The sequence below is a fragment of the Somniosus microcephalus genome, chromosome 9, assembly GCF_052327205.1.
Source record: "Somniosus microcephalus isolate GS21.2 chromosome 9, FLI_Smic_1.0, whole genome shotgun sequence".
In the NCBI taxonomy this organism is placed as follows: domain Eukaryota; kingdom Metazoa; phylum Chordata; class Chondrichthyes; order Squaliformes; family Somniosidae; genus Somniosus; species Somniosus microcephalus.
Window position 1 is genome coordinate 79,102,820 of NC_140995.1, and position 14,862 is coordinate 79,117,681.

Sequence of the window (14,862 nt, forward strand, 5' to 3'; positions counted from 1 at the left end):
CGATTACAGTTTTGCCTGCCAATCTTTGATTCCAATTTACTCGGGCCAGATCCATTCTCAACCCACTGAAATTTGCCTTCCTCCAATTAAGTATTTTTACTCTAGATTGCTCCCTGTCCTTTTCAATAGCTAATCTAAACCTTATGATACTGTTGGGGGAGCTAAAGTGCATACCTTAAGTGTATAGAGTTAAACTGGATATATTCACATACTCTAGTTAGACAATATTTGGTCTTGCCATAGACAATATTTAGTCCTGCCAATTCAGCAGAAACAACAGGCGCATGTAGACAGGACAACAGGATGCTGCAACTCAAGATAAGGGTGGACAGCAGCCTTCACAGTTGTGTAAGGAAACCAGCTGCTTAACTCGTGACATGGTCCGATGGGCTCCCCGTGCACCAAGGACACCCTGTGTGTACGGTACCTAGCCTATGGACACAAAACTTATTTGCACACACAATCACCCAGAACATACCCATATATGGTATGGGAAATACAATGTACAGGAAACTCTTTTTTATCCGGCACCAATGGGACCGGCGTGGTGCCGGTTGATCAAAACGTCTGGATTACAGAGAGGTACACTTACCAAGGTACAAGAGCCCCGTACACGGCCAGAGATGCAGGAGCCCCGGTTACACGGCACTTGTGCAGGAGTCCCAGTTACACGGCCACAGATCCAGGAGCCCCTGTTGCACGACCACAGGTGCAGGAACCCCGGTTACATGGCCACAGATCCAGGAACCCCCGTTACATGGCCACTAATATATAGTAAAACTTACCTGAACCTACTCCTGAATTTTGCCGGTTAAGAGAGATTTCCGGAAAAGGGAGTTTACTGTAATCTCTATAAATATGATGCTCTAATTGTATTTAGCCAAGTCAGTGGTGGCAGACAACCGTACCACTCCCCTGCTAGCTTGTAATAAAGGTTGCTCGATTTAACTTGACATCTGACTCCGAATGGTGATTCCCTACAACAATTGGCGTAGTTGGCAGGTGTAGAAGTGCCTTACTTCTTAGCTCTGGGTAATGACTCAATACACACTTGGATTCGTCAGACGGACAGGCCTTTTATTTTACTTCACTTGCAAGGGGAATCAGCACCTCCACTCAAGGGGTGAGGCTACTATTCCAATGATACAGCGTAAGCATTCCATATTTATACAGTGTAACAAACAAGTTTGATTGACATTCCTTTGTTCCTCTATCAGGATACATTTTAGATTAATCATCAGGTAGAAATAACATATTGACAGAAGGATCCTGGACACATAAGTCAACCGTTAATCTATAACAGGGCATGAATCGTGTAACCGGAGGTCCTCTTTAATCATATATATAGGGAGGCTAGCTTTGCTTTCGGTCACAAGTTATCAGGTCATTGGTACATCAAAGAAACTCATTATTTCACTTCTACATTCTCATTAGGTGGGCAGGCATCTGTTCCTGGCTGCAGTCTGAGTACTTACAATAGCTCTAGTTACACATCGACACTTGCCCAGTGTCAAGTCTGAAAACTTTTACCCAGCAAGCACTTGAAATTAACCCCTTATATCATGTAGATTTCCTCATTCCCCCCTTTTGTCCTTTCTAAGGACAATCTATTTCGCTAAGTTTAAAAAACTCTACATCAAAGGTCTCACCCTTAATATCCTCATATTCAGACATCATTGGTACTGGGGGAGTTGACGCTAATAAGGAAAGGACTTTTGTACACAATAATTTTAAACAACCAATCAATAAACTAATTAAAATTATTATCATCACAATTGCGATAAAAGCTTCCAAAATTTGCTTTCCCAATGCTCCTCCCCATCCTGAAATCCAATCCCACATGGACCATGGTTCAGGTTGACGTAGTTTCTCTACAGCCTTCTTTATGTGGTTTACCAGATTGGTGATATTTTCTGAGCTATCTGGGATATAAGTGCAACATTCGGTTTTTATGATTGCACATGTGCCCCCTTCTTTTGCCAACAAATAGTCCAGAGCCATGCGGTTTTGTAAGGCAACAGTGCGCAAAGCCACCATTTCTGCGTTTACATCACTAAGAGCATCTGCAGTATCATTGGCTATTTGTTCCAACACTGCTGCCATGTTTATAGATTCTCTTGCTATCTTCCCTGTTCCATACCAGGGAAATGCTATAGCAAAGAACCTTTCAGTTTCTGTAATGGCTCGTTTTGCTCGTGTCCCAGGGTGGCTATCCAAAGATGAAATGTGATGTATATAAGGCACTACATATCCCAAATAACATGACCCAGTCCAATTTTGTGGTAACCAGGGGTATGCTCTATGCCCACAGATGAAATAGGTGTTATTATAGGCTTCAAATTTGTTCCATATCTGGTGCATCATTCCTATTCCTTGTTCTCCTTTCCAGATTTTTTTTTTACTCGTCAAATTTTGTACTGTGGACAGGTTCCACCGTCCCCAATAGGGCCATTTGACTGCGCCCGGTGGTTTAGTAGTAGTTTTAGTCAAAGTGTAGTTACATTTGCACTTACTCCATCTATCTTCTTCTACTATCCTATCCTGCCTAATCCTAAGACTCAGGGGTTGATACGGGGGTACCTGCATAGTGTGATCCTGAAGCTGAACCTTCATAGTCTCGTTATAGCATATAATATAAAAGAAATCACTGTTTAAAAGTACACATTCTTCTATGCATGGTTTGCCCTTCAGGGGATCTGGGTAAATCAATATGGCAGTTTCAATTATCGTTGACAAAGAGAACAGTCTTGTTAAAGTCCAAATCCAGTTCATCTTGGCAGTGTATTATCTTCGACTGATGCCTTCTTACAATGGGACGCGTGTATCCATGTTGGTCGCTCCTTTACTTTTACAGCGGTGTTTGTGGTCAGGAGTACTTGGAAGGGTCCCTCAAATCTGGGTTGAAGGCTATTCTTTCGCTTGAAGATTTTTATATAGACGTTATCTCCTGGCTCGAAAGTATGGCACTTTCCTTCAGTGGGATCGACCTGGGCTTCCTTCACCTGTTGATGGAAACTAGAAATGCATTTGGTTAGTGCAATGCAATAACTCAACATATCTTCCTCCATTTTATGAATGTCCATTTGTTTAGCTGTTAAAGGTGCCGAAAAAGGCAATCTTTGTGGTCTTCCCATGACGATCTCGTGAGGCGACAATCCTGTAGTTCTGTTGGTAGCAGACCGCATTGTCATTAAAGCTATGGGTAACAGATCAATCCATTTAAGTCCAGTTTCTTTACACAGTTTTGCAAGCTTGTTTTTCAGCATCCCGTTATATCTTTCCACTAGTCCAGCCGACTGTGGATGATAACTGCAATGGAGGTGCTGGCTAATCTGTAAGGCTTTGCATAGTTCCTTAATCACTGTTCCCGTAAAATGGGACCCATTGTCACTTGACAGTTTTGCTGGTATCCCAAAGCGAGGTACAATGTCCTTCAATAAACATTTAGCAACAGTGGTAGCGTCATTCTTTCTGCAAGGAAAAGCTTCAATCCATCTTGAAAACATATCAATAATAACTAATACATATTTAAAGCTCATACATACAGGTAGTTCAATAAAATCCATTTGCAAGTGTACAAAAGGACCCATGGGGTTTGGATGGGATGCGGGCTGTACCTTCTTTATTTTTTTTTTTGCATTCATGTTCTGGCAGATAATACAATTTTCACAAATTTGTTTTGCCAATTTTGAGATTCCTGGTGCATACCAGGTCTTAAGGATATAGTCCGCCATCCCCCCTTTGCCCGCATGGGTGAATTTATGAACACATCGGGCAATTGGTGATAGTAATGATTTGGGTGCCACCATGCGGCCGTCATGATGAACCCATAAGCCGTCAGTGTTTTTAAAACAATGATTAACAACCCATTCCTTTACTTCATCAGAACTGGCCCTATCTTGATGGGTCAGCACATCATCTAAGGACGGGGGCTGCGGTATCTCTGGCTTTTCCCTAACAGGGAAGGCTGAAACTTGTCGTTCAGTACTTGATATAGCTACTGACTTAGCAGCGCTATCTGCAGCAGCGTTTCCAAGCGCAACCTTGTCCAAATGCCCCGTGTGCGCTTGGCACTTAATAATTGCAATCTGTTTACGTCTCTGAATAGCTAGTAAAAGATTTTTCACTTCTTGTGCATTTTTAATCTGGGTTCCCGAGGAAGTCAGGTAACCGCGAATTTTCCAAATTTGTCATGCTCATGTATTCATTGTCTACAATAGCCAGTCATTCCTAGAAAATGCTTCATTTCTCTTTTAGTTTTTGGCAACGATGTGTTGCAAACAACCTTTATTCTATCCGGCGTTAACTCCCTGTTTTAACAATGATTCCATCACTGGCTCAATTCCTTTTTCTGCTTTCTCTGACAATGGATACTGTGACCTTTTGGGTAATGGTGCAGCTGGATTAATTGTAACTTTATAGGGCTGTGCAGTCTAATAGTTAGGAGGTATTTTAAATCTTGTCCTGTTTTGTCATAGCAGGCCGTGCAGTGCAATTTTGAATGCCATTTGCCTAGTTTCAGGGATTCCTGGTATTGTTTTATGGAGCTTGTCCCCACGCTCCTAACAGACTGACGAGTTTGGGACTCAAACTTGGGTCGGCAATTTCCCATGCGTAAAGAACAGGGTGTTTTATTTCTGTTACTGGGTACGCATATGCCTTATCTACTTGGATTTCTACCGTTACTCCTGATGGGGAGCAAATGATTGTAGCATTCATTTTGCACAGCAAGTCTCTTCCACATAAATTCATAGAGACATCTCCTGATAACAGAAAGGAGTGTTCTTCCTCAAATTCTTCTACTTTTACTGTGGGGGGAGTCGATTGATTCAAGCATTGTAGTATTCCAGCCAATCCAGCTATCGGGGTCTTTTTCCCATTAATAGGCATTCCTTCAGAATATCCTTTCCCTAACACCGAAAAGGTTGCTCCTGTATCTACTAAAATGACATAGGTCTCCCAGCTATTTGCATTTTAATTTCAGGTTTGCTGCGTGAATTTAAAGAAACAACGGGCATTTGGTGGTCTGTGGCGCCTGGGGCTGCTGGTGTCAGTCAGTAATTCTGATCTCTATTTCTCCTAAATCCCTGTCCGTTTGTAGGGTAACCTCCTGACTGGTCCAAAAAAGGGTTATGGACAGTGAAATTAGGACCTTTATTCTCTAACGGAGGTCCATTATTGGAGGTTTGGTTCTGACGATTTTTCGCAGGGCATTGGTTTGCCCAATGTCCGGGTTGTTCGCAATTGTAACAATTACCAGATCGTCCATACCCTCTTACTCTACCACGTCTTCCTCTATATTCCCCTCTATTCATCCTTCTATAGTTACCTTGTTATCCTACCATAATAGAGGAGAAAGGTGTTTCTTCGGGGTAATTATTTTTTTTTTTCTGACTCAACAAACATAGAGGCAGTCTTTTTATCTGGCTGTTCTCTATTTCTCTCTTGTCCGTTAAACATTCCTCGAGGCAAGTAATTCTTTCTATGTTAAATGACTATCTGAGGGAAAGGGTCTAGTCTTATTTACAGTCCATTTGGACCAATTTGGTAGGTGATCAATGGATGATTGACCAGTTCTTTAACATAAAGGCTGCTGGCGTGCCTTTCTCGGGTGGCTTACTGGTGCTAGCACCCATTTTAGCAGCTTAAATGGTTCACTTAAAACAATCTAAACTCCCGTGACAATCCATGATCTGCGTTGTACGCCCCTACAGATCAGATTAATAAACTATACATACGTATAAAACTCGCGGGTTCTCAACCCTCGTGGAAGGTATTTCTAACTGGGGAAAATACTGAATCCACAATAGCTTAGTGGATCATGTAAAAGACATCACTATTTTTTCAACCATACATTCCGCCACGGGACTCACTTCCCCGGCTTGGGTCTTTTCCAACCCCTTCTGCAGTTTTTTTTTCAGCTTAAATATTTTAGTTAAAACATACAACAATTCCGTAACACTCTATGATCTGCGTGGGACGCCTCTACAGATCAGACATGACTAAACATTAATACATATAACAATAAACAATAAACAATACACTTGTTAAACAACAACCAAAGTGTTACTAAATCCCCAACCTATGCAGCCTTACTGGACAAAGCTGCAAAGTTGATTGATAATAACAAGTAGTTAAATACTCACTCTCATAAACATTAAACATTGACACTGTGTTTCAGACAACCGCCCACTCCTCTCTTTTTTTTTTACCCTATTCCCTTTAGCCAAATCTTTAGCAAAAAGGGCCTTCAATTTGTCCCAGCTAACTTCAAGCTCTTCTCTCCTTCTACCCTACTCCCTTTAGCCAAATCTTTAGCAAAAAGGGCCTTCAATTTGTCCCAGCTAACTTCAAGCTCTTCTCTCCTTCTACCCTACTCCCTTTAGCCAAATTTTTAGCAAAAAGGGCCTTCAATTTGTCCCAGCTAACTTCAAGCTGGAACCTTGCTAGTTCAATTTCCAGTAAATCGCTAGCTCCTTAGTTAATCAAATTCCTGACTTAACCTTCTCTCTCAGCAAGCTGGAACCTTGCTAGTTCAATTTCCAATAAATCGCTAGCTCCTTAGTTAATCAAATTCCTGACTTAACCTTCTCTCTCAGCAAGCTGGAACCTTGCTAGTTCAATTTCCAATAAATCGCTAGCTCCTTAGTTAATCAAATTCCTGACTTAACCTTCTCTCTCTGGTACCTTTATACAGTCCTTTTCTGCACGATCCTGTTCGCGGGGCGTCAGCGCCTCATGGCTGGTCCTCTGTTCCGTTTCTGAAAGGGAAGCAGTCACAACGGCAGTTTAACCTCCGAACCTTGTGAGTCAATTACCCGATGGCAGTACTGTCCAATGGAATAAACAGACTATGAACTACAATTTAAGTTAAGCTGGTGTGAAAAAACTGAGAAAAACAAAAAGTTTGTTTAATAAAAATTAAGTTCCAGTCTAAAATTTTACCTTGGAGTTGTGGTTGCTATGGTGAAATTTTCCAAAGCAGTTTGATTTGATTTGTTTAAATGTGAAAAATTAATTTTTCTCCAGTTGTATTCAATGTTTTTACCGTCATTTGGAAAGGCATCTGAAGAAAGGACAATAAGAAATATGACATAATAACAGAAAACACTGGAAAAACTCAGCAGGCCAGGCAACATCCGTAGAGAGAAACAGAGTTAACTGTTTCCAGCATCTGCAGTATTTTGCTATCGAAGAAATATGACGTAATGTACTGTTTTCTGCAAGCATGTGCTATTTTGTTTTGTTTTATCTGTTCTGTTCTGTTTGTGTCTAGTTAAAGTGTGAAAAACACAACTGTCTTTTTTGATCGGGAAAGTTTTTTAAATTTATGTGAAGTGACGCAATTGCGTGCGCCTGACAATGTTTTGCTCCGCCTTCTTAAAAAAACCTGCAAAGGAGTTAACCCTTTCCATTGACAGCTGTTTAAGTTCACCAAGCAACAACTTTAGTATGGCTGAATGAAATTTAAAGATATTGGACATTATTAAATTTAAGTTCTTAATTTTAAGTTAATATTTCTCCAGTGACAGAAGGAAAAATTATGATTTGATAAATTAACCCCTTGTGCTCTTAAGCAGAGCCACAATGGATTCTCTGCTTTCTTCTGTTATATGGAAGTTACCTTGTAAACTAATTGTAGCACTTCTGTCTCTAATGTTAAAACACTATGTAAACCACCTAGCCTGGGAATCACTTGTTTCTGAAATTGGAATTGATAAGATAAATTGATAGAAATGAAATTGAACATTGACAAAACCTGTCAGTTCAACAATACTGCTGTTTGGATTTTGGAATAATTTTGAAATGACAAAATGGACTCGGGCACTATATATTGGGTTACTTTTGGGAAAATAAAAGATCCTCTAAAATAATTATAAATAAAAAGTGTTAATAACTTGGACCAAGTGAGAACGTTTGATAAGAACATAAGAAATAGGAGCAGGAGTAGGCAGTTCTGCCCTTCGAGCCTGCTCTGCCATTCAATGAGATCATGGCTGATCTTCTGCCTCAATTCCATTCACCGGCCCTATCGTCATATCCCTTGATGCCCTTACTAGTCAGAAATCTATCGACTTCTGTTTTGAATATATCCAATGACTGAGCCTCCACAGCCCTCTGGGGTAGAGAATTCCAAAGATTCACCACCCTCAGTGTGAAGAAATTTCTTCTCATCTCAGTCCTGAATGGCCTACCCTTTATCTTGAGGCTGTGGCCCCTGGTTCTAGACTCCCCAGCTAAGGGAAACATTCTCCCAGCATCCACCCTATCAAGCCCTGTAATAATTTTGTATGCTTCAATGAGATCCCCTCTCATTCTTCTGAATTCAAGAGAATACAGGCCTAGTTTACTCATTCTCTTCTCATACGACAGTCCCGCCATCCCATGAATCAATCTCGTGAATCTTCATTGCACTCTCTCTATGGCAAGTATATCCTTCCTTAGGTAAGGAGACCAAAATTGTACACAGCACTCCAGGTGTGGTCTCAACCAGGGCCCTATATAATTGGAGTAAAACTTCTTTACTCCTGTACTCAAATCCTCTTGTAATGAAGGCCAGCATACCATTTGCCTTCCTAATGGCTTTCTACACCTGCACATTCACTTTCAGTGACTCATGTACAAGTACACCCAGGTCCCTTTGAGCATCTGCACTCCCCAATCTTTCACCAGTTAGGAAATACTCTGCCTTTTTGTTTTTTCTACCAAAGTGGATAACTTCACATTTATCCACATTATATTCCATCTGTCATGTTCTCACCCACTCACTGAGCCTGTTGAGATCCCCTTGAAGCCTCTTCACATCCTCTTCACAAATGACACTGCCACCTAGCTTTGCATCATCAGCAAATTTGGAAATGTTACATTTAGTCCCTGTGGTAAACCACTGTTATACCTGCCTGTGTGGGTGTTTGTATTCCACTGTGTACATGTCTGTACATGCCTCGGCTGACTCCTCCCACGAGTCCAGGTATAAAGGTGACTGCTCCACAGTCCCTCTGTATTCTGGACTGGTCGACCACTTGAGGCACACCTTCATTCTCTTGTTAATAAAAGCTTGTTAGTTACTTGCTTAACCTCAGTCTTTTGAGTAATTGATAGCGCATCAATTTTATTAACAAGATTTTTTTATAATGGAGAAGATCCTCACACCAGCATGCCTGGACTTAGACCATCGGGAGGCGGACGCATCCACCAAGTTTGCTCACTGGCTTAGGTGCTTTGAAAGATTCCTGATCGCCTCCGCTGCAACGGTCAAATCGGATGAGGACAAACTGGATGTCCTGACCTCCAAAGTGAACCACCGAGTGTACTCGGTCATCCAGGACGCGACCTCGTACACGGCTGCTCTCAAGCTCCTCAAGGACCAGTACACGTGCCCAGTGAACGAGGTGTACGCCAGGCACCTCCTGGGGAGTCGTAAACAACAACCTGGGGAATTGACCGAGGAATACCTTCAGGCACTGTCTGTGCTTGGCCGGGCCTGTGGTTGTAAGGATGTAAAGGCCGCCGTGTACACAGAGGAACTTACCCGGGACGCTTTTGTAGCGGGCCACAGGTCCAATTACACCCGACAGCGACTGTTGGAGCAGAGTGACCTCGACCTCAACAAGGCCTCTGAACTCGCACTATCATTGGACGCAGCCTACCAGGGCATGGATGCCTACTCCTCTGCACCGTGGACGCCACGGGGAACGACAGCCTGGGACACGGTAGGACCGTCTCATAGCGCCGTGCCATCCCAGCCACATCCCAGCAACAGCCCAACTACCGCAGCAGTGTCCCAAGGCCAGAAATGCTACTTCTGTGGCCAGGCCAAACACCCCAGAGCGCGCTGCCCGGCGAAAAATGCGATCTGCTCGGGCTGCGGGAAGAAGGGACACTACGCCAGCGTCTGCAGGGCCAAAGCCACCCCGAACCCCAGCAGCGCCGCGTGTGGGCCGTGCGAGCCGCCATCTTGGGCCTCCCCAGCCATGGGCGAACCACCGGAACAGCAGCCATTTTGGATGCCTCCAGCCACATGGGGATCATGGATGCCGCCATCTTGGACGCCAGCCGGGATGCAGCAGGCCCCCAACACCGCCTCATCTGATACCCGCAGCGACACACCGACCCCTACGCTGGCCTCCGTTACGCTGGACCAAGCGAGACCGCACCAGCTGGCCAGTTCCGCAATGGACATTAAGGTAAATGGTCACGAAACAACCTGCCTTTTTGACTCTGGGAGCACGGAGAGCTTCATCCACCCCGACACGGTGCGGCGTTGCTCTCTCCCAGTCCTGCCTGCGCACCAGCGGATTTCTATGGCCTCCGAGTCCCAGTTGGCGGACATTGGCGGCTACTGCGTGGTGACACTCTTAGTAGACGGGACTGTGTACGATAATTTTAAACTTCTGGTCCTGCCCTACCTCTGCGCTGCCATTCTACTGGGGTTAGATTTTCAGTGCCACCTTAAAAGTGTTACGATGGCGTACGGTGGACCCCTCCCCCCACTCACAGTCCGCAGCCAGCAGCTTCCAAACTGCCCGCCGCGCACCAGGTGCAACCTCTCCACACTCAGAGTCACCCCCCCCCCCCACTGTTTGCTAACCTCACCCCCGACTGTAAGCCCATCGCCACAAAGAGCAGGCGATACAGTGCCGGGGACAGGGTTTTCATTAAAACCGAAGTGGAGCAGCTCCTGAAGGAGGGGATTATTGAGGGCAGCACCAGCCCCTGGCGAGCCCAGGTTGTGGTCGTTAAGACCGGCGAGAAGCAGCGCCTGGTCATCGACTACAGCCAGACAATAAATCGCTACACCCTGCTGGACGCTTACCCACTCCCCCGTATAGCTGATATGGTCAACCAGATCACGCAGTACCGCGTCTTCTCGACCATTGACCTGAAATCAGCATACCACCAGCTCCCTATCTGCCCTGAGGACAGCCAGTATACTGCCTTTGGGGCAAACGGCCGCCTCTATCACTTCCTTAGGGTTCCCTTTGGCGTCACCAACGGGGTCTCCGTCTTCCAAAGGGAGATGGACCGGATGGTCAATCAAAATGCGTTGCAGGCCACTTTCCCATATCTGGACAATGTGACCATCTGCGGCCATGACTTGCAGGACCATGACGCAAACCTCAAAAAATTCCTCTGCACCGCCCAACTCCTGAACCTGACGTATAACAAGGAGAAGTGCATATTCTGCACAACCCGCCTCGCCATCCTTGGCTGTGTTGTGGAACACGGAGTCATCGGTCCCGACCCCGACCGGATGCGTCCCCTTACGGAACTCCCACTGCCCCACTGCCTCAAGGCCCTGAAGAGGTGCCGAGGGTTTTTCTCCTATTATGCCCAGTGGGTCCCCTACTATGCGGACAAGGCCCGTCCGCTGATCAAGTCCACCTCTTCTCCCTTGACGGCAGAGGCCTGCTTAGCCTTCCACCGTATCAAGGAAGACATTGCCAAAGCCACCATGCATGCAGTGGACGAATCCATCCCCTTCCAGGTGGAAAGCGACGCGTCCGACTTTGCCCTGGCTGCCACCCTTAATCAGGCGGGGAGACCCGTGGCCTTCTTTTCACGAACCCTCCAGGGCCCGGAGACCAGACACTCCGCTGTTGAGAAGGAGGCCCAGGCTATTGTGGAGGCTGTGCGTCATTGGAGGCACTACCTGGCCGGAAAACGATTTACCCTGCTCACTGACCAGCGTTCAGTTGCTTTTATGTTTAACAACAAGCAGAGGGGCAAAATCAAAAACGACAAGATCTTGAGGTGGAGAATCGAACTTTCCACCTACAATTACGAGATCTTGTACCGGCCCGGGAAGCTCAATGAACCCCCGGATGCTCTATCGCGTGGCACCTGCGCCAGCGCGCAGATCGATAGAGTGCAGGCCCTCCACAATGACCTCTGCCACCTGGGGGTCACCAGGTTCTTCCACTTCATCAAGGCCCGCAACCTGCCTTACTCCATTGAGGAGGTCAGGACCATGACCAGGAACTGCCAAGTCTGCGCTGAGTGCAAACCGTACTTTTATAGACCAGACAGGGCTCACCTGATAAAAGCCACTTGCCCCTTCGAGCGCCTGAGCGTTGATTTTAAAGGGCCTCTCCCCTCCTCCGACCGCAATGTGTACTTCCTCAACATCATTGATGGGTACTCCCGTTTCCCGTTCGCCATCCCCTGCCCGGACATGACCAGTGCCACGGTCATTAAATGTCTGAACGACCTCTTCACCCTGTTCGGTTTCCCCAGCTATATCCATAGCGACCGGGGCTCATCGTTTATGAGCGACGAACTCCGCCAGTACCTGCTCGCTAGGGGTATTGCCACAAGCAGGACCATCAGTTACAACCCCCGGGGGAACGGACAGGTGGAAAGAGAGAATGCGACAGTTTGGAAGGCCGCCCTGCTAGCCTTAAAGTCTAGGGGCCTTCCGACCTCCCGCTGGCAGGATGTGCTCCCCGATGCGCTCCACTCTATTCGGTCACTGCTCTGCACTGCCACCCCTCATGAGAAAATGTTTGTCTTCCCAAGGAAGTCCACATCGGGGACATCGCTACCGCCATGGCTGACGTCCGCAGGGCCGGTCCTACTGAGAAGACATGTGAGGACCCATAAAATGGACCCCCTGGTCGAGAGGGTCGACCTCCTCCACGCCAACCCCCAGTATGCTTACATTGCGTACCCGGACGGGCGGGAGGACACAGTCTCCATACGAGACCTCGCACCCTCGGGGGCCCCAGTAACCCACTACCACCCCCCCCCCCACGATCCAATATCCAACCCCAGCAGACGGCACGCCTGGGCCCCGCGACCCGCTCGACACCCACGCGGACTACACACCAGTGCCCCAGCCTACGCGGGACTCGACGCCGGAAGCTTCACTACCCCTGCCGTCGCCACGTCGATCACAGCGGCAGACAAGACCTCCGGAGAGACTCCAATACACAAACTTTTAATACACTTCACCCCGCCGGACTCATTTTTAAACAAGGGGTGAATGTGGTAAACCACTGTTATACCTGCCTGTGTGGGTGTTTGTATTCCACTGTGTACATGTCTGTACATGCCTCGGCTGACTCCTCCCATGAGACCAGGTATAAAGGTGACTGCTCCACAGTCCCTCTGTATTCTGGACTGGTCGACCACTCGAGGCACACCTTCATTCTCTTGTTAATAAAAGCTTGTTAGTTACTTGCTTAACCTCAGTCTTTTGAGTAATTGATAGCGCATCAGTCCCCTCATCCAAATAATTGATATAGATTGTGAATAGCTGGGGCCCAAGCACCGATCCTTGCGGTAACCCACTAGTCACAGCCTGCCATCCTGAAAAAGACCCGTTTATCCCTACTCTTTGTTTTCTGTCTGTTAACCAATTCTCAATCCATGCTAGTATATTACCCCAATTCCATGTGCCCTAATTTTGTTCACCAACCTCTTGTGTGGGACCTTATCGAAGGCCTTCTGAAAATCCAAATACACCACATCTACCGGTTCCCCTTTGTCTACTCCACTAGTTACATCCTCAAAGAACTCCAACAGGTTTGTTAAACAGGATTTCCCTTTCATAAATCCATTTTGACTCTGCCAAATCTTACTCTTAGTTTCTAAGTGCCCAGTTATTGCATCCTTTATAATAGATTTCAGCATTTTCCCAACTATTGATATGAGGCTAACAGGTCTGTACTTCCCCGTTTTCTCTCTCCCTCCCTTCTTAAATAGCAGGGTTACATTTGCTATCCTCCAATCTGCAGGAACCGTTCCAGAATCTATAGAATTTTGGAAGATGACAGCCAATGCATCCACTATCCTGATGGCCATCTATTTCAAAACCCTAGGATGTAGGTCATCCGGTCCTTGGAATTTATCGACTTTTAGTCCCATTAATTTTGCTAGTACTGTTTTTTTTCTAATAATTTGTTTAATTTCCTCATTCTCACCACACCCTTGGTTTTCTCTTATTTCTGGGAGGTTTATGCATCTTTCTCCGTGAAGACAGAAACAAAGTATTTATTTAATTTCTCTGCCACTTCCTCAGTCCCCATTATAAATTCTCCTGTCTCTGACTGTAAAGGACCTACATTTACCTTTGCCAGTCTTTTCCTTTTCACATACCTATAGAAGCTTTTGCAATCCATTTTTATATTTTTTGCTAGTTTGTGCTCATATTCCATTTTCCCTTTCTTTATCAATTTTTTGGTCCCCCTTTGCTGATTTCTAAAAAGATCCCAATCCTCAGGCTGACCACTTTTTCTGGCAACTTTATAAGCTTCCTCCTTTCACCTAATACTAGCTTTAATTTCTTTTGTTAGCCATGGTTGGATCACTTTTCCTTTTGGGTTTTTATGCCCTAGAGGAATATATGTTTGTTGCAAATTATGCATTATTTCCTTAAATGTTAGCCATTGTATGTCCACTTTCATACCTTTTAGTGTAGTCTCCCAATCTACCATGGTCAACTTGTCCCTCATACCCTTGTAGTTTCCTCTGTTTAGATTGAAGACCTTAGTTTCAGATTGGACTACATCACTCTCAAACTTAATGTAAAATTCAATATTATGGTCACTTGTCCCTAAAGGCCCCTTTACCGACAACTCAATCCGCTACGATGTTCCCTATGAGGGAAACAACACGGCCCCAGAAATGTCCAAGGCAGACCCCGGGACCAGAAAATGGAGTGGTACTGGTCCCAATGGAAAACGTAATGTATGATAATGTACACGAGTTGGTACTCGTGGTGTTGGATTTGATGAACATAGGCCTCCCGCAGTGGTGTTCAAATGAGACCGGAGGGCTATACCAAAGATTGACTAGGCAAATACTGGAACAAGGGGTTAAGGGAAATGGCCACATCCAGGCAACGCCACAAAAGGCTAC

General features: G+C 45.5%; 1 protein-coding gene across 2 annotated transcripts in view; it reads right to left on the bottom strand.

The window, feature by feature from the left end:
- Window positions 1-1,056: 1,056 nt before the first annotated feature.
- The window catches only part of LOC147112491 (structural maintenance of chromosomes protein 6-like), a 157,480-nt gene continuing 143,674 nt past the window's right edge, over window positions 1,057-14,862 (bottom strand). The window contains exons 28-29 of one of the 2 annotated variants that reach the window (XM_085996790.1): window positions 6,688-6,761; window positions 1,057-3,015 (exon numbers count right to left, since the gene is read on the bottom strand). In XM_085996790.1, the coding sequence (XP_085852916.1) occupies window positions 6,737-6,761 (25 nt within the window). In that variant the 3' untranslated portion in view covers window positions 1,057-3,015; window positions 6,688-6,736. Of the gene's footprint in view, window positions 3,016-6,681; window positions 6,762-6,945; window positions 7,067-14,862 lie in introns of those variants that run through there. The other variant, XR_015079511.1, reaches the window with a different exon arrangement.